Here is a 27,117-nt window from a genome sequence, read left to right as displayed (position 1 = left end):
TGGTATGTTCATAAATAGCAAGAAAGGAATTAGTAGATGGGGGAAAGACTGAAAATTAGAAAGAGTAGGGATGATTGTTAGGACAATATACAGAAGAGAAAAGATGGGGAACATGGGATAATGGGAAGAGGCAATGGTTTTGGAGGAATCATTACCTCTCAGACTAGATAAAAAGAAGAATAAGAGGTTTTGTATTCTACAAAAAGGATGAAAGAAAAGCTCAAGGTGAATTTAATTAAATGCTATATTCAGTGAAATTGAGAACCAATTCTATCATTGTATGTCTTTTTATATTAGAATAGATGTATATTATTCATTGTGTCATTTTTGTTATTATTTAGTAAGGCTTTTTACTTAAATTTACATACAGATATTAACTTTCTACTTCCATTGTTATTATTATCATTACCATACATCAGTATAATAATATTTTCCTAGCAAGTATTCTCAGCTTCATTCTCCGATTTCTCTTATTGGTCCTTTACTCTATTACTAGATTAGGTCTCTCCCTCTCCCTCTCCCTCTCCTCCCTCTCCCTCTCCCTCTCCTCCCTCTCCCCCCTCTCCCTCTCCCTCCTCTCCCTCTCCCTCTCCCTCTCCTCCCTCTCCCTCTCCCTCTCCTCCCTCTCCCTCTCCCTCTCCTCCCTCTCCCCCTCCCTCTCCCCCCTCTCCCTCTCCCTCTCCTCCCTCTCCCCCTCCCTCTCCCCCCTCTCCCTCTCCTCCCTCTCCCTCCCCTCCTCCTCCCTCTCCCTCTCCCTCTCCCTCTCCCTCTCTCTATATATGAAAAGATGAATCTATTAAGACTTCTGAGATGTATTCTTTAAAATAAAAAATTTAAAGGCAAATCCCCATTGTCCTGTAAAATATATATTCCTGAAGCTTAATAATTTAGGCTTTTACAACTGTTTGGTCATGTATACATATATTGTATTTAATTTATACTCTTAACATATTTAACATGTATTTGTCGACCTGCCATCTGGGGGGGAGGGGAAAAATTGGAACAAATGGTTTGGCAATTGTCAAATGTTGTAAAATTACCCATGCAAATATTTGATAAATAAAAACTATTAAAAATAATAATAATTTAGGCTTTAAACAGTCTGGTGCCAGCCTATCTTTATGACCCTATGTCATACTTTTTACGAAAATATTGTCTAACAAAATTTGCCTACCTGTCATTCCTTATATATACATTCTGTGCTTTCCCAATTTTGTGCCTTTGCTCCTGCAATTTTCTATACCAGAAAATACTCCATCATAATCTGCCACTACAAAGTAAGTAAGTGGAAATTACTTATCATAAAGCTGATGGGTAATTAAGGACCTTTTCTTGTTGAATTTTGCTTATCTCTCAGTGCTTAGTGTGAGGCTCTATGCAGAGTATAGAGTATAGTATATATACAGAGTATAATATATTTACAAAACAGAAATGAATGAAAAAGTCATTAATTACTTGGATGTCAATAGATAAATGTGAGATAAAGCATTAGATTCCTGCTAATGTGAAATATGCTATGAATTTGAAATGAAGAAATTTGCTTTATTAAAAAGCAATTTTATATTATCTTCATTTTGAAGCTTGTATTTTTTTTTTTAAAGCATGAGTGATCCTTTAAAAATAAAAAAGCATGGATTTATACAGTCCACATACTGGTCTTTACACAAAAGTTTGTGTTTTTCTGAAGATTGCTACCCAGCCTTCATAACCAGATTCTTGGTAACTAAGAATAAGAAACTTGATTTTTCTTCAGAAATGCATTTGAAAGATCATAAACAATTTGGTAAGATAATCACCGAAGTCTATTCCAGCTCAAAATCTAAGAGCCAATGTACATTCCCACAAGGTAATCATTTTACTTTTTGACAAAAATACAAATAATTTCAAATCAGACATTAAGTACAGAAAGAACATACTCTAGTATAATTTTTGGCTAAGATAATGAAATGAAAGAAGATAAGGAATCTCTGCTCTCATATCCTTTACCTATTTTCCCTTTCACAAATTCCAAGAAAATGCCATCCAAAATTGTTAACTTCACCTCATCACTTGCTCTACACTTTTAAACTTTGCCTCTTGAATATTTTTCTTCCCTGGTGTATTAATCACTGTTTCTTAGACTTCTTTGTGGGAACATCATCTCTGTTACATATTTTTGTTGGTGGGAGTATCATAGGGCTCCATCCTAAGTCCACTCTTTATTATTCTATTAATTTCCATGGGTTTAATTATCACTTCCATGCAGATTACATGTAAATATGTATAATATACATATTCACATATGTGAATACATGTATATATTACTATAAATATGTATATATGCATGAATGTAAATATATATTTACACATACAGAGAAACACACATACACACAGATATTATCTATATCCTGAGTTTCACTCTATATAACTAACCTCTAGATATCTCATAGTATCTCAAACACAAAATGTTCAAAAGAGAATTCATTGATGCCTTTCCCATCAAGCTTTCCTAACTTTCTCTTAAGGTTACCACAAGTTGGCTTTCTGTCCTCGACGCCGTTGGAGAAGGATCGCTGAAGCGTCTGCTACCGCTCTCGCCATGTCGAAGTCAGAGTCCCCGAAGGAGCCCGAGCAGCTTCGGAAACTCTTCATCGGAGGCCTGAGTTTCGAAACGACAGACGAGAGTCTAAGGAGCCATTTTGAGCAATGGGGCACGCTTACAGACTGTGTGGTGATGCGGGATCCAAATACCAAACGTTCCAGGGGCTTTGGTTTTGTTACCTATGCCACAGTGGAAGAGGTAGATGCAGCCATGAATGCCAGACCCCACAAAGTCGATGGCAGAGTTGTTGAACCAAAGAGAGCTGTTTCCAGAGAGGACTCTCAGAGGCCAGGTGCCCACTTAACTGTGAAAAAGATCTTTGTGGGTGGCATTAAGGAAGACACTGAGGAGCATCACTTAAGAGACTACTTTGAACAATATGGAAAAATTGAAGTGATTGAAATCATGACTGACAGAGGCAGTGGCAAAAAGAGAGGCTTTGCTTTTGTTACTTTTGATGACCATGATTCTGTGGACAAGATTGTCATTCAAAAATACCATACTGTTAATGGCCACAACTGTGAAGTAAGGAAAGCCTTGTCTAAGCAAGAAATGGCCAGTGCTTCATCTAGTCAAAGAGGTAGAAGTGGTTCTGGAAACTTTGGTGGTGGCCGTGGAGGTGGCTTTGGTGGAAATGATAACTTTGGCCGAGGTGGAAACTTCAGTGGCCGTGGTGGTTTTGGTGGCAGCCGAGGTGGAGGAGGATATGGTGGAAGTGGAGATGGCTACAATGGATTTGGAAATGATGGTGGTTATGGAGGAGGCGGCCCTGGTTACTCTGGAGGAAACAGAGGCTATGGAAGTGGTGGACAGGGTTATGGAAACCAGGGCAGTGGCTATGGCGGGAGTGGCAGCTATGATAGCTATAACAACGGAGGAGGCAGAGACGGCTTTGGCGGTGGTAGTGGAAGCAACTTTGGAGGTGGTGGAAGCTACAATGATTTTGGCAACTACAACAATCAGTCATCAAACTTTGGTCCCATGAAGGGAGGAAACTTTGGAGGCAGGAGCTCGGGCCCTTATGGTGGGGGCCAATATTTTGCCAAACCCCGTAACCAAGGTGGCTATGGCGGTTCCAGTAGTAGCAGTAGTTACGGCAGTGGCAGAAGATTTTAATTACTGTTAGGAAACAAAGCTTAGCAGGAGAGGAGAGCCAGAGAAGTGACAGGGAAGCTATAGGTTACAACAGATTTGTGAACTCAGCCAAGCACAGTGGTGGCAGGGCCTAGCTGCTACAAGAAGACATGTTTTAGACAATACTTTTTGTGTATGGGCAAAAAAAACACCAGGACTGTATTTGTGACTAATTGTATAAGAGGTTATTTTAGTTTCTGTTTCTGTGGAAAGTGTAAAGCATTCCAACAAAGGGTTTTAATGTAGATTTTTTTTTTTTTTGCACCCATGCTGTTGATTGCTAAATGTAATAGTCTGATCATGACGCTGAATAAATGTGTCTTTAAAAAAAAAAAAAAAAAAAAAGGTTACCACAAGTTGTTCTGTCACCAAAATTTCCAAGTTCAGAATAATCCTCAGATCTTAAATGTGAGTGTGGTTCACAATGCCTATTTGCAAAATAAACCCACATATAGCATATATTTGAAAATGTTTCTCTCTCATTGGATACTTCTAGTCTATTACCTTTCTTGCTGAAGAGGTGGGAAGTATGATCCATCATTTTCTAGAGTCTTTATTACTCATTGCATTAGTCTAAGTTTTTAAACTCTTTGACAGTTGTTTTTGTTTTTGTTTTTAATAATGGTGTAGTTATTGGAGGCTTAGGGGGTAGGGAAGAAATTCTGTTTTCTGCTCATTTCACTATATCAATCCATGAGTTTTTTTGCATTATGTCATTTCTTAAAATTTAATGCCATTTTATTATATTCATATACCATAACTTGTTCTCTTATTCCTTAATTGATGGACACTCCCTATATGCTACTTTTTTGCAACAACAAAATCTATTGCTATAAATTCTTTTGTCTATACGGGTCCTTTCCTTTTATCATTGTTCTCTGAGATGTATACCTTACATTTTAACAATTTTGGGGGTACAGTTCCAAATTAATTAGGTCATTTCACAATGGTGTATTTTTAAAATTTATATTAATAGTTTTTATTTACCATATATATGCATGGCTAATTTTACAATAGACAATTGCCAAACCTTTTGTTCTAATTTTTCCCCTGCTTCCCTCCCCCCACGATGGCAGGTTGACCATTATATGTTAAATATGTTAGAGTCTAAATTAAATACAATATACATACATATCCAAACAGTTGTTTTTGTTGTACAAAAAGAATCGGACTTTGAAATAGTGTACAATTAGCTTGTGAAGGAAATCCAAAATGCAGGAGGACAAAATTAGATGGACTGGAAATTCTATGTAGTGGTTCATAATAATCTAGAGTTCTTTTGCTGGGTATAGCTGGTTCAGTTCATTACTGCTCTATTGAAACTGATTTGGTTCATCTCATTGTTGAAAATGGCCACATCCATCAGAATTGATCGTCATATAGTATTGTTGTTGAAGTATACAACAATCTCCTGGTCTTGCTCATTTCACTCAGCATCAGTTCATGTAAGTCTCTCTAGGCCTTTCTGAAATCATCCTATTGGTCATTTCTTACAGGACAATAATATTCCATAATATTCATATACCACAATTTATTCAGCCAATCTCCAATTGATGGGAATCCACATAGTTTCCAGTTTCCGGCTACCACAAATATTCTTGCACATACAAGGGTATGTGCAAAGGGTATGCACAGTTTGATAACTTTTTGAGCATAGTTCCAAACACAATGATGTATTAATATGCCTATTCTCCCATTGTCCCTCCAATAATTGTTATATTTGTCAATTGTGAAATCTCAGAATAATAATAATAATGTACATTTCTTTTATTAGTAGTAATTTGGAGCACTTTTTCCACATAGATGTTATATTACAGCAAGTACTTCTTTTGAAAATTGCCTGTTCATATACTTTGAAAATTTATCTTTTAAGAGAATGATTCTTGTTCTTATATACTTGTATCAAAATTCCCTGTTTCTAGGATATCAGACCTTTATCAGACAAATTTTCTATTAATATTTTTCCACTTACCTGTTTCCCTTCTCATTCTAACTTGATTTTAAAATATGTAAAATGTTTTAATTTTATTTAACAAATTGGTCATTTTTATCATTTATGATAATTTCTATACTGAATATACTCATATATATATATGCATGTATAAATGTGATATATATGATATAAGATACTTCTGTTCAAATACAAGCCTTTGAGGGCAGAAAGCTCTTCTTCTTTTTTTTTTTTTTTTTTTTTTTATTAATATCCTCAGTGCCTAACAGTGTCTAGCACATAGCAAGAGGACAATAAGTAACAAGTGATCCTGAATCATATTCTTCTGGCTTTTGGTCCAAAACCAGAGTATTGCTTTATGGTATAGAAGTAATATGTATGGGTGACCTGAGATACAAATCTGAAATAGAAATACAAGCTGTGGACTGCCATTTCAGAGAATCGGTACTTCTGGGTGAATTCAAAATTTAAAAAAGCTAGGGAATCAAAAAATGAATGGAGACAAATGCATACATTAAATACATATATATTTATATAAAATTATATATATATATACATGTATAATAAGATGTACATACATCTTATTATATGTATGTGGATAGATAGACAAACATTTTTGTAGTGGCAAGAAACTGGAAATTGAATGGATGTCCATCTGTTGGGGAATGGTTGAATAAGTTATGGCATATGAATATAATGGAATATTATTATTCTATAAAAAATGAAAAACAGGATGATTTTATAAAATCTTGGAAAGACTTAAATAAAATAAATGCTGAGTGAAAGGAGCAGAACCAAGAGAACACTGTAAACAGCAACAACATCATTATGTGATACTCAACTGTGATGGACTTGGTTCTTTTCAACAGTAAGATGATTCAAGGCAATTCCAATAGATATGATGGAGAGAATCATCTGCAGCCAGAGAGAGAACTGTAGAGACTGAATGTGGATCAAAGCATAGTATTTTATCTTTTTTGGCTGTTTTTTTTTTTTTTTCTTCTTCTCATGCTTGTTCTCTCACCTTTTTTTAATCTGATTTTTCCTGCACAGCATGACGAATATAGAAATATATTTAGAAGAACTGCACATGTTTAACCTATATTGAATTGCTTTCTGTTTATGGGAGGGGGTATAGGGGAGAAAGGAAGAAAAATTTGGAACACAATGTTTTCCAAAGATTAATGTTGAAAATCATCTTTGCATGTATTTGGAAAAATAAAAAGCTGTCATTAAAAAAATTTTTTTAAAGAATTTTCGTGAGGCAAAATCTTAATAATCTTCCTGGAATTTTCACTATTTATTAAACTATATAGTTACTGCAAATTAGGTGACTGTATTTCACACATATAGAGAAGTCAAAATTGGGATAGATCCACAGAGTATTCCTAGCTTAAAAATTCCATACAATATTTTATTATCAAACTCTTCACTTTGATTTCAGAGCCAATGTGTGAATATTTCTTTACTGCCTAGCCATTAGAAGCTGCATGGGGCTAATTGAAAAATTCTTATACATAAGCACCAATCATTTAGGTGGCATAATAGAGGGTAGCTAAATAATACAATGGATTAAGGTATTAATTTTGGAGTGAAAAGAACTTGAGTTCAAATCTTGCCTTACACCCAATTTCTATAACTTTGGACAAGTCACGTAAGCTCCATTTGTTTCAGTTTCCTTATCTGTAAAATGAGGATAATAACAGTTCTTAGCTCCTATGGCTGTTGTGAAGATCAAATGAGGTAACATAGGAATAGTGCTTGACAAATCTTTTTTTGCTATGTGAATCCGAACTCATTATAAATGTTAGCAGTTGCTATTGCTGCTCCTGTAAGAGTGAATATTCTGCATAGGTACATCTGCATCCTGGATGAGAACAATAGGCAGTATCAACTTTTGGGTAAATTATATATATATATATATATATATATATACACACACATAAAAATATAATATATAAAATATATTTGCTCCCTTAATGATTAAAACATACCAAACCTTTCTTTTAAGTCTATAGAAAGCCTCATACAAACAAGGAAAGGCTCTGCTACAACACTATTCCTAAACTTGCATAGCTTCTTCACCAAGTAAATAGTCTACATCCAGCTGATATTTTGTATTTGGTTTGTGTAGATATGGTACCTGTCCCAAATAGAAAGAGCTGGAGCTCTTTTCCTATCATCAAATGATTCTTTCTCAGAAAGGCTTTTATTCTAAGGTACCCAAATGCTTGAAACTTCAGATTGGCAACTGGTCTGCTATTTTATTTAAAAACAAAAACAAAGCAAAACATCACAGAGCAAGATCAGTCTTCTCAACCAATCCAGCTATACTTCCTATACAAGATCACTCTAGTTCTTTTGATTTATTTCAAGGACATCTAAATTGATCAGGGACTTTTTTCACACTAAAGTATATGACTGATCAATTCACTCAATAACATGTTTGGCTTTCCATTTTGAGAATTAAAGTAGACAGGGTGAAATATGGTGGGTAAATCTCATATTTATAATTCTAGTCTCATGTTTCAGAAATAGGTAGTAGTTAACCAAAAGGTTTACCTTAAAGAGCTACTAAAAAAAGAATACAAATAAAATTGAGCTTTTCCTCAAGTCTTAAGAAAGTATGGGGGGAAGGAGAATTTTCCTATGGCTTGTAGGGTATATACTAGATGTTTTTGCCATTAACACTTCCTAAGTACAAAGTGGTCTCTGTCCTAGAAGAGAATATGAAAGCAGATGAAATGGAAGCTTGCTCTCTGGTTGTCAGGAAGAATGAAGTATTCCTTAAAAAAAAATGAAGAAGTAATTTGAGGAGGAAAGAAAGTTGCTATAAGGAAAATACTTTATAAATTGAAAAGCGGCACATATGTTTATGTGCATGTATATATTTGCATATATAGACAGAGAAAGAGAGAAAACATTTTTTCCTCTGCCTATGTCAAAAACAGAAGAACTATTTTCATGCTAGAAAGAATTTTTAAGATAGAAATAGTACATTATTCAAATAAATATGGCTCAATTAAAATGAAATTATGTGGCTGCAGAATTATTATCTACTATTCAATTTACAATTTATAAATTAAATTGTGATTTTTCACAATGGCATTTCCAGACAATAGTGAATTATTAACTTAAAGTTGTAAATTTAAAAACTCTTTTCATTAAGGTTATCATCTTTCATGCTTGGTTTTGAAGTCCTATTATCACAATTTGATCCTAAAAATTAACCAGTTCAACATTACAATGTTCTTTACTCTTGAAGTTTTCATCAAATTTGAACTTTTGATTCTTCCTCTATTGCTTTTTCTGTTGCTGTTAATATGCTATGGTATAATTCTGAAGGAAATCATAATTTTTCTGACAAGGTCAACTACAAATTTGTTATCAGCTGGCCATAACCTGCTATAAGGCAATGATAATTAAAAGACAATATTCTAAAATTTCTGTGATACAATTAAAGCAGGTTTTAGAAGAAAGATTAAATCTATGAGACTTCATATTAATAAAATAGAAAAGTATAGGATAAATAATGTACATATTTGATTATAACAATCAGAAAAGTAATAAGTGAACACCACCAAAAAAAGGACAAAAGAAGAAATATCAGTAACAGTAACATTTGTAGCTTTGCATTTTCTCATAGACTACAGTATGCATAAAGAGAAAAGGAAAAAAAATTGCATTTGAGGGTAATCTATTTCTTAATTTTATATCCTATTTTTATTAACACTGATGATAATGCATAGCATATAATCTTATAATTAACTCTCCCCTTAGATACTCCAAATCTTTCTACAGAGAAACTGCCATGGTATCCTAGAATTTGCTCTTATGTTCATCTTAATTTGACCAGACACATTTTCAGAATGGACAGTCCTTCATTTATGAATACGACTCTCTCTTCCTTTCTTCTTAACTCCTCCATTTGCTCTCTTTTTTCTCCCAATTCAGAATAATTGGATGATGCTTAAAAAAAAATACATAGGAAAGTGCTTTCTCTTCTATGAATTAAGATACAAAATACTAATAAGTTACTGGTACCCAGAAATATAAAATTCTCCTCTCTTAGCTCCCAAAGTAATTTTTACCATATACTCCAGTACTACTGACAAAACTATAGGTAGTGAGATAGTAAGATGTGAACTTGGCACCCTAAATTGGAACACAATATATTTTGGCAGAAATGTCATTTATAGATAGTTAGTGATGGTGAAATAGTACTTAAACATAAAGGTAAATTCAAGCTTTTCTGATCAGGCAGAGGAATATACCCAATACTTTTATTTTAGAGTTTAAATTTGTTCTTCTTGTAGAAATGGACATCTTTTATATACTTAATGCATACATCAATTTACCAGTCACAAATTCATTACAACTAAGTAAGGTAATTCATTGACAAAGATCCCTAAAAAATTACATTAAAAGAATTTTTCCCCAGAAAAGCATACAAAATTTTTCCCTATATATTTTGACTTTTTTGAAGTAACTAACAGATGGAAATAAATGCTATATACAATAATCTTCTGTTCTTTTCTCTTCATCCTATGATTGAAAAAGTAAAAAAGTAAAAAAAGGCTGTTGGAAGACAACTTACATGTCATTATTGTTATAGCTTAGTAGAATAAAATGTATCACTCATTAAAGAATGTATCTCATATATATAAAATGAAATTACATAAGACATTAAGACAAACGTGACTATGTAAATGATCTTTTTCAAATGCCCTTTTTACTAATATCATTGTACTACATATACTGAAACCAGGATAAAAATAAACACAAAACCTCATAGCAACATCAAGAGATATTGGCCTAACAGAATTAATGAAAACATGTTTGAACCAGGTTATGGCATGTTGCTACACAAACAAAAAGACCAATGAGTTAGTCTTATCAATAAATACAACTTGGAAACTTGGTGCAGACAGAAAAAGAGCTGGTAGAGAATTTTTTAAAGCATTATACAGAGCATTCAGGATTGCAAATTGCTAACTGTTTCAAAAGCCAATATTCTCCAAGTGATAAAGAGCTAAGAATCACAAAACTTCATGATGTTAAAAAGCCAAAATTAAAAGAAACCAATGAGAAGCTACATAGTCTACCTAAAGAGACTATAGGATACTATCAAAAATGACTAATGAATACAAAAAGATAAAATCAAGGTTATATATGATCAGAAAAGAAAGTCAGTCAAATATCATACACTGAGATTGAGACAACAATGTGAGATAATAACCTGAGTACAATTATGGTCCAGAGAAAAAGAACCAAATAAAGTTTTCTTGAATGTTGAGTTATGAAGAAGATGGAGAAAAAAATAACATTACATAAATCAGGAGATGAATTCTAAAAAGATGAAGAAAGCACTTAGATTAAGTAAATATAGCAAAATACCAAGTAGTAAGAAATGTATTGGAAATTAGAGCAGCAGGAGAGTACAACTCTTTCAGAGGGGGCAGGTCTACAATGGACTTCATTTAGAATGAGGCCAGCAGAATAAGGAGGAAGTGGGATAAATCTAGATCTTTCCTAGTCACCATGAGAGGTAGCTCCTTTAGTAGAACTGAGGGCTGGGTGACGACAGAGACATATACAACAAGATCTCCCACTCTTTGCCACTTGCCATCAGAGTTGGTGATAAAGTAAGGATGGAGGGATTGAGGCATCACTTTCCTTTCAGTCAGTTCAGATACAACTCTGATTGGACAAGAAACAACACTAGCACTGGGACAGCATTCTGGTCAGATAGCCCAGATGGTGCAGTTTATAAAGGCTAGGCATGGAATTAAGAAGACTTGAATTCAAATTCAGCCTTGGATACTTACTAGTTGTGTCCTTGTGGGCAAGTCACTATTTGCCTTAGTTTCCTCATCTATAAAATGAGGGTAATAATAGCACCTACTTCCCAGGAGTTAAGTATAGAGTACTTAATAGTGTCTAGCATATAGTATATAAATGCTAACTAATATTATTACTTGAGTTCCTAAAAACATCCCTTCCTAATTTATTAAGTACCTATTATACTGTGCAACAGGGACTACTGAGTGACAATATTACAAAGATAAAAATGACATATAATTTACCTGATCATCCCAATAATAACAAAGGGGGAAACCCAGAGAGCAAGAAAAACTCCAGTGAAAGTAGCAAACTTGCACTTAAAGAACTTATATTTCTATGGGAGAAAACAACATGTATAACTTTAAAATTTTTACTTCTTAATTTTTTGAAAAATTTAAAGTTGGTATCTTAATGTAAATAGCCTTATTTCCAAATATATCCGAAACCTCCCAACAACCAGAAAGCATTTTAATAGCAAAGACTTATAAAAAAAAAAAAAAAGAAAAAAATCAAAGAACAATAGATCAAGCCTCAAAGTAATGTAATGCTTAACATCTACACACACACACACACACACACACACACACACACGTAATATAATACAATAGATGTTATATATAAAGGAGGAAGTTATACTTTCCTAGTTTGTTAGTGTCAAATTTGATCATTATATTCAATTTTGAATTTTTTGTCCTTTTTCTTCTATTATTTTCATTTACATTATTCTTAATCATTGCATATATTATTCTCCTCATTTTCCTAATTTTACTGTGTACCAGTTAATATCAGCCTCCCCCATTTATTTTTACATCATTTATATTATTTCTTCTGGTCAATAATATTCCATAGCATTTTGTATCACAATTTTAGTTATTTCCCAATCAAAGGGCATATACTTTGTTCCTTAAGTATTTTGTAACCACAAAAAAGATATCTCAAAATATTTCTGTATACATAGAAGTTTCTGTTTTTGACCTTTTGTAATATTTGTTTACATGGAAGGCCCTGAGGCAAATCATATGGATAACATAATACTTTTTATAAAACATAATTTCAAGTTGCTTTCCAGAATATTTAGACCAATCTAGGTTCTTGTATGTACTCCAAAATTGACTTATTTCCATGTTTTGCCATAAATAATAATTTGCAAAGTAGGAAACATAATATAAAAAATATTTTGATTTATAGTTCCTTTATTACTTGAATATACCTTGGCTGTTAATAGTATAGAATCATTCTTTAGAGAATTATTTATATTTTCTGATTACTTAAATCAATAACTAATCCCTTAATTGCTAATTTAAAAGTTTTTTTGTTTTTTTTTTTTGTTTGTTTGTTTTTAAAGGCCTCATCCTTTCTGAACTTCCTGAACTTTTTGATATTACGGATCACTTCAGGCTCCCTTGGTGACCACTATTTTAGTCTTTTTACCGAGAAATGAAATGTTTCATCATTAGTCTTCTAATGTCATATTTGGTTGTATTTGCTACCTTCACTGGAGTTCTTCATTCTTTCTGGGTTTTTGTTATTATTGGGATGTTCAGGTAAACTATGCTCATCTCAAACTGTTCATGTTTACTCTGTATCAGCTCATATAAGGCTTTCTCTATTTTTCTGTCATATGATTTATGTCCTAATAAAAGAAAAATTTCCACATTTATCTGGAGCAATATTAATATTCCATAATTTGCTGATGCATTTTCTAATTCAAAATTTAAATATATTTATGTATGAGTCTTTGCCATTTATCTCAATCTCTTTGTTATATATGTATGTAGCTACATGTATGTAGCTAGATGTATGTAGCTGGGCCTGGAGCAGGAAAATATGAATTCAAATTCAGCTTCAGACACTTATTGAACAGCTGGCTTAGAGAAACTTACATGAACTGATGCTAAGTGAAATGAGCAGAGCCAGGAAATCATTATATATTCCAACAGCAAGCTTATATGATAATCAATTCTGATGGACATGGCTCTCATCAACAATGAAGTGATTCAGACCAGTTCCCATGGTCTTGTAATGAAGAAAGCCAACTATACTCAGAAAAAGGGCAGTGGGAACTGAGTGTGGACTACAACATAGTATTTTCACTTTTTTTGTTGTTTACATTTTGTTCTCTTTCTCCTTTTTTTTCCTTTTAGATAATTTTCCTGGAGCAGCATGATATTTGTGTCATTATGTACAGAGAAATTGCACACATTCAACATATATTAGATCACTTGCCGACTGGAGAGGAGTGAGGGAAAAAAGTTTTGTGGGGTGAATGTCAAAAAATTGTCCATGTATATATTTTGAAAATAAAAAGCTTTAATTAAAACAACAATAACAACAAAAATAAAAAGTAAATTAAAAAATAAAAAATAACTTATATTGCATTACTTGCTATATTGGTGGGGGGGAAAGGAGGAGAGAGAGGAATAAAAATTTGGAAGACAAGGTGTTGAAAACTATCTTTGCATGTATTTGGAAAACAAAAAAGCTATATTATGAAAAAAAAGAAAAGAAAAATCACTTTAGTGGGTTAGAGAGTGGTTTGGAATGGAAAGGGTTACTTAAGGCAGATCTGACACCAAGCTATTATAATAATCAAGACTTGAGGTGATAAGGGCTTATATCAGAGTGATGGTAAGGTCAGAGGAGGAAAAGGATCATATAGAAAAGATGTTTTAAAAGTAAAATTGACAGGCCTTCAAAAGAGATTGGATATGAGGAGATGAAATATTATGATATATTAAGGATAGCTTGTAGGTTGGCAACCTACGAGGAGAATGATTTTATTGCCCAAAGTAATAGGAAGGTAATGAGTTTTGTTTAGACATTGTTCAATTCAAAATGTCTGAAAAACAGTTGGAGATGTCAGAGTAAAAGTTAGCAGAAAGTTTATGGAAGGATATATAGATTTGAAAATCATCAATATATAGCAATTAATTAACATGGAGAAGAAAAGAGAACCTAAGAAATCTCAGGAATATCATAAGTTAGAGGGCCTAATGTGGAAGAGGATCTGGCAAAGGAGGAAAACCAAGAGAAAGAATGGTATAACAAAATTTAAAAAGGAGAGAATATCAAGAATGAATGAGGGACAACTAGGTGGTGCAGTAGGTAGAGCACCAACCTTGAATTCAGGAGGACCCGAGTTCAAATCTGGTCTCAGACACTTAACACTTCCTAGCTGTGTGACCCTGGGCAAGTCACTTAACCCCAGCCTCAGAGGGGGAAAAAAAAAATAAAGAATGAATGAGTGATTAACAGTATCAAAGGCTGCAGAGAGGTCAACGAAAATGAGCATTGAGAAATGAGTGTAAGATTTGGCAACTGAAAGATCATTGAATTGAGTACTATTGGGTAGTTTGCTTAAATCATTAGGTTTTTTCCTTCTTTTATCATTTTAAAAATTCATTTCCTATTTTCTTTCCTGTGATATTAAATAAACCTTTCTTCCCCTTCCCCCCCCCCCAATACTAATTCATTATAGACGTTATAGTCACTCAATTTAGACTAATTTGCAAAAGTGGGTAGCATGTGAAGCATGTGGGTTAGGTGAACTTACATGGATCCACATTGACCTGTTTGAAAAATTCAATGTCCTTTCTTTAACTTCATTATTCTTCAATACATACATTAAAAAAACAAAAACAAAACCAAAAACTGTTGACTTCTTTCCATACCCTCTTTAATGTTTTCTCTTTACTGTTTTGATCACTATGGTTTCCTTTGCTAGCTTATCCCACTTCTGGGTCAATGAAAATCTATTTGGAAATGTTCGATGTGGTATTCAGAATGTCTACAGAAATTCTAGCAACAAGAGATTTCTACATATTATGTGATCCATAGGAGAACATCTATAACCGCTTGAGAGAATGGTAAGATTCATAAAGATATTACTAGTAACAACTAATAACAAATAACTTGTGTACTAAATGATATGGATAAATGAAAAGTTCAGTTAAGATACAATCCTTGACTTTAAAGACCTAATAACTTCAAAGTATTTTGTGAGATCTAAAGGTGAAGGTGTAACAATAAAGTATTATTAATAAGGACACTGTACTAAGTATTAGATAAATACTAAAGTACTTATTATAGTTTAGTACTAAGTGCTAAAATACTAAATAAATTAAGTTCTAATGTAATTATCTAATGTCTTTATCCCCCTTCTACATTACCTATCTAAGCTTACATTCTTACAAAGATTTAAATTTATTTATTTATTAAATTTACAAAGATAAGGTATTTAAACCCCAAACCAAATCCTCTTCTTAACTTCCTTAAGTTTAATGGGAGTACTACCCTCCTAGTTACCCAGACTTTCAAATTAATTGATATCTGATTCCTCACTCGCTAATCCTCTCTATTCAACTTGTTGGGAATTCATTCCATTTCTACCATTATAACATGCCTCCTTTCTGCCTCTGACATTGACACCACCTTGGTCCCTGTCCTTATCACCTCACAGGACTACTGTAATAATCTGCTGCTTAGTCTTCCTTCCACAAATTTCTCCAAACTTCAACTGATCCACTTAACATTTTCCAAAAGTACATGCCTGATCACATTCACTTCCTATTTAAGTAAATTCCAACAGCTCTCTATTACTCCAGGATCAAATATAAAATGTTCTGTTTGGCATTCAAACTCCTTTAAAACCCGACACCTTCCTATCTTTTCAGTCTTCTCACACTTTACTCAACCTAAATATTCTTTAATCTACTGACAATGCTATTCTTTGAGACTATCACTAGATTATGGACACTTTTACTGGCTTTCCCTCACACCTGGAATTCTTTCTTCATCTCCACCTCCTGGCTTCCCTTTGCAATAACTCCTACCTAGTCTCCTTGCCTTTGGATCTCTCCCATCTCATTCTATATATTTTCATAAGATACCTTACCCTTCTCAAAAAACCATCTCTAACATTTCAATCTCTAGAGAAGAGAATATTAAATTAGGATCTTTCTACTTTGTTATGAAAAAAATTTAGACCTTTCCTCCCCTCCCCCCACTAACCTTTAATTAAAATTTAGCATTTCCTTCTTGTATATTGCAAAAACAAAATCAGATTATTTTGCAGAGTCCATAGGGTTCTTTAGACTGGCCAAAGAAGCCAATGACACACAAAGGTAAAGAACCTCTGGCCTGATCTATCATTCAAGAACCTTTACAATCTAGTTCCATCCAAATTATTAAATGTTTTTCCCCCACTGTTTTCCCAACATGAACTTTCTGTGACAACAAGGTTAGTTGCATAACAACCTTCCTAAACATGCCATAATCAATACTGATTCTGACTCTTTGCTTATGCTGTAGATCAATATGCTTTCTGAAAAGAAATAAATCAACTGATTCGATTCTGTAGGAAATGGAACACATTCTACCAGAGGACAGCAGTGAACCAACAACTTTTTTTCTGCCAATTGATTAAGGCATTGAATTATTCAGGGTCAACATTACAGACACAAGGATCACCATTAGAATATTATAATTAAACCACAGTACAATATTTCTTACACTTTTACAGTATGATTTCTTGTTATCCATGAAACTTGGTTTTTCACTACTAACTTGCTGAAAACTTCTGCTAAACTTCAGATCAAAAAATCTTTTCAATTCATTTGCTACAATGAAAATGCTACTCTTGCCTAAAAGTCATGACTTTATAGTGAAAAGAAAAAGGGGAGTTACAAAAATATCTCAAAGTATCTAATTGTACTTATTTGTACTAAATGAAACCAATTAGCTAATTAGGTTGCTTCTAGTCCAACTGGATGGAAACAAGTTATACTTAATGCCAGATGGCTATGTGAAAATGTGACTATAGATTTCTTCCCCTGATTGGCAAGGTTTGTATATTTTTCTAGTTCTGACTATGCTATTAATCAAAAGTATAAAAGAAGGAGAGACAAGATGGGGACATAGAAAGAAGAGAAAAACACCATCTGCCTAACTTATTTTCAATAATGCCACCTTTCAAGAAATAGGAGAATTCAGATATCTTTCTACAGCTTGAACTATTTAAGACATTTTGTACATCTCAAAAAATTCTGCTATGTAGGTTTTTCTTAAATTGAACTGAGGAGGAAACAGAAACACTTGGAAACATTCTTTTAGGCTCCTCTTTGGTTTCATTAGGAAAATATTTCGTTCTTTTTTGGATATTTCTGTTCTAAGTATGCTGAGTGGCAAAAAATCAGAACCTTGGGGATAAGTGAGGTCATCACTCCCCAATATTCTCTCTCAGTATATCTCATATAAAGTTGTGAAGATGCTGAGCCAGCAGGAAGAAAACAGTATTGATTACACTTTAAAAACAACTATCAGATCACTAGTGAATGAAATTTTATGACAAAGAACCAAATACTAGACTTGATTTTTTCAGGAAATACCAAAAAGTATTTTCTAAAGTATATTTACCTAGTGATTCAATTGTCTCTTTACAATAATTTAAAGTTTTTAAAATAATGTTTTACAATTAGTTTCAAGAATTGCTATGGACTAAAAGAATAAAAATAAAAATAAACCACACTGGCCTTCTTGTTATATCATTTTAGCTAGGGCAGATCCTTGTACAAGAGTCTGATTCTTGCACTTTTGCTCTCAGGCAGCATAGTTTCTATTATTTCCATGTTAGTGAAAGATGAGGAGGACATTAAGTTTATAGTCTGTTTTCTTAAAACAAAACAAAACAAACAAACAAAAAAAAAACTCCAGAAATTAGATGACCTCAATAATACCATTGTACCTATACCCAATGTTCTTTTGTTCTCTGGCTGAGTGTTCTCTACACTAAGTAGAGAGCACTTTCAATTTCCAAAGTTCTTCCTTCTCCACAGGTATGTAGGCAAAATTGAGGTCTGCTACTGTTCATTACAATTTCCCAAAATTTAGTCTTTGTTTTATTGTAATCATTCTCTCCATTTAGATTATGATAGTTATTTTGAATATTTACTTAATTATATAAATTCATATAAATCTTCTCATTTTAAAAATCATATTCATATTTTTGTTCTTTTCAGTTTTACGGATTTTTTTTTTGTTTTGATTCACTTTTTTTTTAAACAGATTACTAGCTCATAAGTGGTCTCATGACAAAACAGTTAAATTCTAATTTTCTTCTTCCCAATGACAAAGAAAAAGAAAATTACAGTAATATTCGTATTCAAGTACAACAAATGCTCTTAATGCTTGTAATTCAAAAATATCTGTATCATTCTGGACCCTGAACCAATCAAGTTACAATAATGGACAGCATGTTTCATTATGCTAGAATCAGGAATGATCACTGTATTTGGTTATAGTTCTTATGATTTCCTGTTTCTTACAACAAAGCTTCTTTTTAAAATTAATTTATTTTCTCAGTGGTACTCAATTTTCCCAAATAAATGCAAGATTAGTTTTCAACATCATTTCTGAAAGATCTTATGTCCCAAATTTTTTTTTTCTTCCTCCCTCTGTCAGTTCCCCTCTTCCCAGACAGCAAGTAATCTAATATAGATTATATGTACAAAGTTCTTTAAACATATTTCCATATTAGTTATGTTGTAAAAGAAAAATCAAAAGAAAGGGGGAAAAGCCTTGAAATAGAAAAAGCAAACAACAACAAAAAAGGTGAAAATATTATGCTTAGATGAACATTCAGTCTCCATAATTGTTTCTCTGGATTGTCTTGAATAACCACATTGCTGAGAAGAGCTGAGTCTATCACAGTTGATCAACACATTAAATTGTTGTTACTTATACTTTAACATATTTAACACGTATGGGATTACCTGTCATCTAGGGGAGAGGGTGGAGGGAAGGAGGGGGAAAGTTGAAACAGAAGTTTTTGCAAGGGTCAATGTAGAAAAATTACCTTTGTATATGTTTTATATATAAAAAAGCTATAATAAAAAAAGCAAAAATATACAAATCAAGAAAAAAAATTGTCACTGTGTACAGTGTTCTGGTTCAACTCATTTCATTCAATATCAGTTTATGTAAGTTTTTCCAGTCTTTTATGAAATCAATCTGCTATTTATTTCTTATAGAACAATATCCCATTGGATTATTCTATGTAATATTCCATTATATTCATATATTGTAACTTATTTAATCATTTCTCAATTGATAGGCATTCACTCAATTTCCAATTCCTTGTCACTACAAAAAGAGCTATAGCAAAGCTTCTTAATCTATGTATCACAACTCTATATGGGGTCACATAACTAAATATTAATTAAGGTTGCAAAAAATACCAGTAAAAGGTACCAAACATTTCTCTAAGATTGAATTCTTTATGTAAAAATAAGCACATCCATTTCGTTAGTATTGCAAATTTGCTTCATTCTTTATAAATGGTAAAAATAACATATATAAGCCAAAGAATTATTTAAAATAATTTCTTTATTATTTATTATTAGAAACTGTTTGATTTGAATGCCTATTTCATACACTTATGATATTTTTTTCAGTATCACACATATCAATCTCAGATATGGCAGAGGGTGGAATGGTGAAGAAACTTAGCACATTTTTGACTCCTTCATTCTTTTTCTTTTTAGTAATGAGAGCCTGGGACCTGAAGTCAGGACACAAGTTTTAATTCTAGTTCCTTTACTTAACTATGTGGGCTTGGGAAAAAAGGAAAAAAAAACAAACCCATAATTTCTTATCTATACAAGTGTCCAAGAGTACCAACATGATATACTTTATAAGATTGTTGCCAAAATTGATACTTTGTAAACCTTGGAGAACTGTATCTTATATATAGTTATATATAACTACAAATATTATTATTAATAATAATGGTAAGGAACAAAGAGGAACAGCAGTGGAAAAGTTCCATCAATGCAAAAAGTAAGTATTAATTAATCTCCACATTATATATATGTCTTACTCATGAAGTTGGGAAAATATGAAAGAAATTTTAAATTAGTTAAGTTCATGTAAACATTCATTTTTGATAGTCACTTGAATTTTTTTTTGTTTTTTACTATAGATCTTTTTTTTTTTTTTACTATAGATCTTACACCCTATCCAGAAGAGTAATGCTTAAATTTTTAGTTTGCATGAATTTCTGTATTAAATTTCTAAGTACCTGACCCTCACTCAATGTTTTAAAGCAGGACTATTCATTAAGTTGAGAGGAATTAATAATGGTAAGCTATTAATGATCATAAAAATTTTCACCATTAAAATCACAAAATAAAAACTCTTATGTAAGACCTACAAACCAATCAACAATCTTTTATTAAGCATTTTCTTGTGCCAGAGACTGTACTAAGATTCTCTGAAAATTTATCAAATGTGGTTCTTGTACTATAAAAGTAAACTTTAAAGAATAGTTATAAACACAACTTATAAGGCCAATTTCAAGTCTACATATCACATAAATATTTATATTTTGCACAAATACCTTTTTATTGATGGATCAAGGAAAAATTAATCAAAGGTGGAAAGAAACTAATATTTATTAAGATGAAAAAGACTACATTCTGAACTTCTGGGGCTAAAATTTTGATAATAGAGTTACCACATATAGAATTATTGTTAGCTAATTTGGTAATTTTAGAGTTCTATGGTGAAAAATGCTTTCAATTATTTTCAAATATTTCTAGTTTCAATTGCTTTGGCTTCCTATCAGGAATGGTATCTAGCAGGTTTTCCTTTTAATATCTGGAAAATTATTCCACTGTGCTGCAGGGTTGGGTATGAACCAACAACTACAGAATATGAGAAGTGGGCACTCCTACAACCATAGGACAAAAGACATTATATCTTGTAGACCTTATTAACTATAGCACATTAAAAATCAAGATTTCTTAAAAACCAAAATTTCAGACACACTACAAACAATCTAATAAGCAGACCAAATGCAAAACCCAACCAGAATTAACACGGCACATCTCTCAGAGATGTGTTAAGATGAAGCCACTAAGAATGAAGTCACTATCATTCACCCAGTTTCATACCTCAGAGACTAATTATTTTTTCTCTCTCATACCCTCAAGTCTTCTATTTACTTCTACAATATCTATCACCATAATTCTCTTCACTTGTACTACTCTAATTAAGGTCATTATTATTATTATGTATCACATTTGGTAGTCTCCTAACTTATCTCCCATTTCTGGTTACTTTCCTTTCCAATCTGTCCTCCAAATCATTATTAAAATAACTTTCCTAAAGCACAAATCTGACCATTTCAATGCCCTACTCAAAAATCTTCAATGTTTCCCTAAAGTTTTTAGGATCAAATACACAGTCTGCTACATAGTTTGGTTCTAATTTACTATCCCAGGCATTTCTTCTAAAAAACTTATGTAATAACATTGATTTTAAAAATCCTCCTTCTTCCTTCCTTTAAATTCTCTCCTTTCCAACCCTTCCCTCATATACCAAGAATGCAAGCAAAATAATATCAATCATATATGTAAAATTATGGAAACTGGATTAGTTATTCTTAGGTGTAATTCTGTCCTCTAGAATAATGTATTTGGAGCCCTCTAATCCTTTAATGTAGAAGCTGCTAAATTGTATGTGATCCTGATTGTAGTTTCATGATACTTGAATTATTTCTTTCTGGCTATTTGCAGTATTTTCTCCTTGACCTGGGAGCTCTGAAATCTGGCTATAACATTCTTGGGAGTATTAATTAGAATCTCTCTCAGTAGGTGATTGATAGATTCTGTCAAGTTCTATTTTATCCTCTGGATCTAAGATATTGGGACAGCTTTCCTTGATGATTTTCTTAAAATATGATATCAAGGCTCTTGTTTTGATGGCTTTCATGTATTCCAATAATTCTTAAAATATGGCTAGCTATTTTTCAGGTTAGCTGTTTCTCCAGTGAGGTATTTCTTATTTTCTTCTTTTTTTCTTTCTTTTGATTTTGTTTTATTGTTTCTTAAGATCTCAGAGAGTCCTTAACTTCCATTTGTCCAATTCTAATTTCTAAGGAATTATTTTCTTCAATGAGATTTTGTATTTTTCCCCTTCCCCCCTCCCCCAATTTGGTTGTTTGGGTTTTCAAAGTATTGTTTCCTTTAGCATTTTTAACACCTCTTTTTACCCAGCTGTTCTTTCTCTTTTCATAATTTTCTTGCATCATTCTCACTTTTTCCCCCCTATTTTTCCTCTCATATTTTCATTATTTAACTTTTCCAGAAATTCTTGTTAATCTTAGGTCCAAACTTGAGGTTTTGCTTATAGATGTCTTCACACTGTAGTCTTCTTCTGAGTTTGTGTATTGGTCTTCCCTGTCATTGAAATAGCCTTTTATAGTCATATTCTTTTTTTAATTATTGTTTGCTCATTTTTTCCATCCTATTTTCTGATTTTGAACTTTATGCTAAAGTTGACCTCTAGAGAGGACCTGACCCATTAATTTGGGTTTTTTCTTATTGCTGTTTTCATAGCTAGGTATGGAGGTCTATCCATTTTTGGTACTTCCAAGGTAGATGGATCCAGAAAGAGGTGTAGTCACTGATCTCCTGTTCTCCTTTCTGATATCTACTCAAGAAGGGTCCCTGCTCCCCTACAGCCACATGCATTGCATTGAGTTTAATTCACAATCCTGGAATTATAACCAGATTCCCCGCTCTCTTGCAGCAAGCATTAGTGTTTTTTCTCCATCTTCGAACTATGACTAGGGCCCCTGCTCCCTTTTGACTAACCACAAGCATTACCCTAACTCCTAAACTATGACCCAGAACTGCATATAGAACAGAGTTGCCAATTAGTGCCAGTTTTACCTAATGCCAGCAAAGAATCTCCTATAATCTCTTCTCAGCAGTCAAGTCCCTTTCCATACTGAGTAAAAAGTTCCTGAAGTTGCTGCCATCACGGCCATTGCCCATCCCAAGGACACAGGCCTCTCTTGCTGATCTTCTAAAGCTGGGGTGCTGCTTGTTCTTTGCCATCTTCTATTCTAGACGTATTTCACACAAACCCCCAATACTCACTTGATGTTTTAGATTTATTACTCATTGTCTTTCTTAATCCTTTTGTTTCATTTGACATCATTGGCCACTCCTTCCTATTCGTATTCTCTCCTCTCTTGGCTTTTGTGACAAAGCTTTATACTATTTCTATAAGACCAGTCCTATTCAAGCTCCATCAAAGATAACTATCCATATATTACCCTCTAAATGTGAGTGTGCTCCCTTCCTCCATTACAACCATATCTTTTTTAGAGATCTAGTCATTACTAGTTTAAGTATCAAGAGAAAAGGTAAATTTAGAAAGGCAAAGGCTTTGAAGGCTCATCATTTCTTGGAGATGTATTCCTCTTTTTGATTTTCTAAGAGTACCACTATCCATTCTGATGTACTCTTTAATTATATTTTATACCTTCTTAAGTTTCCTTTGATGGACCATCATCCATGTCATTCTCCCTAATTTTGGGTGACCTCAAGAATCTGTCTTAGATCCTCTTCTTGCTATCCTTTTTTTTTTTTTTAAACTAAGTGACCTCAGCAGCTCTCATAAACTTAATAATCTCTACACAGAAAATTCCTAGATCTATAAATAACCTGTCCTAGATTTTCTCCTTTTATAAATTTATCAGCCAAGCTTTCCAGACTAACAACACATCACTTATGTTCAAGCACTTTCCAGTCTATTTGCTCTTTTCCCTGTTTAGTATTTCATCTCTGGATTCTGCGCTTTTGCATCCTCTATGCTTATAATTGTCTCCCAATCACTTTTCTCTCTTAGAAATCTTTCTAGTTGCAGCTCAGTTTGCTACTTTCTACATAACGCCTTTCTTAACCAATTCAACTCGATTACTGTTGCATTATTTATTCCCATATTCCTGCCAACAGAAAAACTACCTTTTAACCAACTTGCTTGTACATATACTTTGTATTTACTTATCACAATACATACTAATATGCCCCCCCCCATCCTACCTATACTTTAGTAGAATCCCCAATGTAGGCCAATTGTTTAGTTTTGTCCTGAGGTACCATGTACACATAGCAAGCACTTAGATTCTAGAGTTGAGTGAGAAATCAAGGGAAAGTAGTGTGGTAATATAGAAAGTACGGAAACTTAGTACTTAGAGGATATAAGTTAAAATTCTGCTTCTGACACATTCTCTGTGAGACCTTGAGGAATTCATTTAATGTCCCTGTAGGCACAGAGACAGTTTCCTCATCTTTCAATGAGAAGATTGGAGGAGGTGGCTCTGAAGTCCTTTCCAGGTCTAGATCTTGGATTATATAAAATAAAACTTTTTTATTTGTGCAGGAAGCATCAAAAGGAAAAAAAAAAAAAAAAAAAAATATATATATATATATATATATATATGTATATATATATATATATATATATATATATATATATATATATATGTATTTTATATGGAGTCAGGAGACATCCAAACTCTTACACTATATCTGAAACATTAATCTATATAAGAATTTCTCTAGTCCTGGTTTTCTAATGTATGAAATGGGGTAGAATACCTACATACGAGGGTATCTTTTTTCCCCCCCCTGAGGCTGGGGTTAAGTGACTTGCCCAGGATCACACAGCTAGGAAGTGTTAAGTGTCTGAGACCAGATTTGAACTCGGGTCCTCCTGAATTCAAGGCTGGTGCTCTATGCACTATGCCACCTAGCTGCCCCCCTACGAGGGTATCTTTAACATTATATGGAATAAGGCATGAAACTCCTTTGTAAATCTTTTAGATGTACATTAGTTACAATAATTCAATTTGTTCATTTTCAATGTTTCTTAGCCTCTCAAAGAAAAAATGCCAAACTGTTATGAGTTTTCTTATTATGAATTCCTTATATCAGCAAAATCATCATCCAAAACAAAAATATACATAACTCCCTTCCTGCTTAAATTCTTTAATGTCTGCTGCATTATTTCCATAAGTGCTTTATATGTCCAGCACTTAGTGCAGTGTCTGGTACATGGTAGACATTTAATAAATGTTTATTGATAGACTGATAGGTGATCATAAAGTTAAACATTTTGGTAGGATTTGTGTGTATTTAAATTGAAAAGTATGAAATCTTTCATTGTATCATCACTATAATAATCTGTTTTGGTTTTGGTTTGGTTTTTTGATTGAATATATCTTTAAATTTACTTCACCTCCTGAAAAGATAAGGTCTCAAATCATCAGCTTCTGGGAAAAAAACAAAAAGATATCTTAGAGTAACATTTATTATTAATTACAAGTATAATTGTTTTCTCATGGTCCAGACTTTTAGACTACCAGTTTTTTAGCCACTTGTTGATAAATAATAAATAAACTGTTGTTTGATAATTACATAATTTTCTCACACTAACTAATATTATGACATATATTAGCACTCTGGCTTTACTCATATCCTACAGTTGGTTAAGTTTTAGTATTAGCAAACCAAAATGAAATCCTACAGTTGTTTAAAAAAAAAAAAAAAAAAAAAAGTTTCAGTAGAAAAAAATGCCAGGAGAAAAATGTGGAAGAATAATGATGAAAACATGAAATTCAAGTTGAAAGATAATTATAAAATTTAAGTCTGGCAAACAGCTGATTTAAAAACAAGTATGATTTTAATAAAACATGTAGCTTCTTAAGATGCTTCATCAGATGTTGGAGGAGATATGAGAAAATTGGGACACTGATGCATTGTTGGTGGAGTTGTGAAAGAATCCAACCATTCTGGAGAGCAATTTGGAACTAGGCCCAAAAAGTTATCAAAATGTGCATACCCTTTGATCCAGCAGTGCTACTACTGGGCTTTATCCCAAAGAAATACTAAAGAAGGAAAAGGGACCTGTATGTGCCAAAATGTTTGTGGCAGCCCTTTTTGTAGTGGCTAGAAACTGGAAAATGAATGGATGTTCATCAATTGGAGAATGGTTGGATAAATTGTGGTACATGAATGTAAAGGAATATTATTGTTCTGTAAGAAATGACCAGCAGGATGAATACAGAGAGGCTTGGAGAGACTTACATGAACTGATGCTGAGTGAAATGAGGAGAACCAGGAGTTCATTATATACTTCAACAACAATACTGTATGAGGATGTATTCTGATGCAAGTGGATATCTTTGAAAAAGAGAAGATCTAATTCAGTTCCATTTGATCAATGATGGACAGAATCAGCTATACCCAAAGAAAGAACACTGGGAAATGAGTGTAAACTGTTTGCATTTTTGTTTTTCTTCCCAGGTTTTTTTACCTTCTGAATCCAATTCTTTCTGTGAACAAGAAATTCGGTTCTGCACATACATATTGTATCTAGGATATGCTATAATGTATCTAACATATATAAGACTGCCTGCCATCTAGGGGAGGGAGTGGAGGGAAGGAAGGGAAAAATCGGATAGAAGTGAGTGCAAGGGATAATGTTGTAAAAATTTACCTATGCAATGTACTGTCAAAAAAAAAAAAAAGGTAAAATAAAGTGTAAAAAAAAAAAACAAAAAGATGCTTCATCAGAACACTATGAACACTAAACATTTTAGGAAGTATTACTTATTCTCAGCTTCCTGGCACTTTCAAGAAATTCCAATCATTACTGCAACTTGTTTTAATACAACAAATATAAGTGCAGATTATATTTAACTGTGATTGTTTTCCAGTTAACAATCTTTTCTTTCCCTTTTACATAATGCTGTGAA

The 27,117-nt window shown here is 32.9% G+C and overlaps 2 protein-coding genes across 14 annotated transcripts in view; one reads left to right on the top strand and one right to left on the bottom strand.

Moving 5' to 3' along the window:
- Positions 1-27,117, bottom strand: part of GPHN (gephyrin) — a 762,070-nt gene that overhangs the window by 526,541 nt on the left and 208,412 nt on the right. The window lies entirely within an intron of this gene.
- LOC141556379 (heterogeneous nuclear ribonucleoprotein A1) lies at positions 2,521-4,060 on the top strand. The gene has a single exon (XM_074290408.1). It carries the CDS (start codon positions 2,579-2,581, stop codon positions 3,695-3,697), a length of 1,119 nt encoding a protein of 372 aa, XP_074146509.1. The 5' UTR covers positions 2,521-2,578; the 3' UTR covers positions 3,698-4,060.

The sequence above is a fragment of the Sminthopsis crassicaudata genome, chromosome 2, assembly GCF_048593235.1.
Source record: "Sminthopsis crassicaudata isolate SCR6 chromosome 2, ASM4859323v1, whole genome shotgun sequence".
NCBI lineage: Eukaryota > Metazoa > Chordata > Mammalia > Dasyuromorphia > Dasyuridae > Sminthopsis > Sminthopsis crassicaudata.
This window is presented reverse-complemented; position numbering and strand designations above follow the sequence as displayed.

What these genes read in the sequence shown, in the direction of transcription:
- LOC141556379 (XM_074290408.1), top strand. Translation starts at nt 2,579, where the DNA reads ATGTCGAAGTCAGAGTCCCCGAAGGAGCCCGAGCAGCTTCGGAAACTC.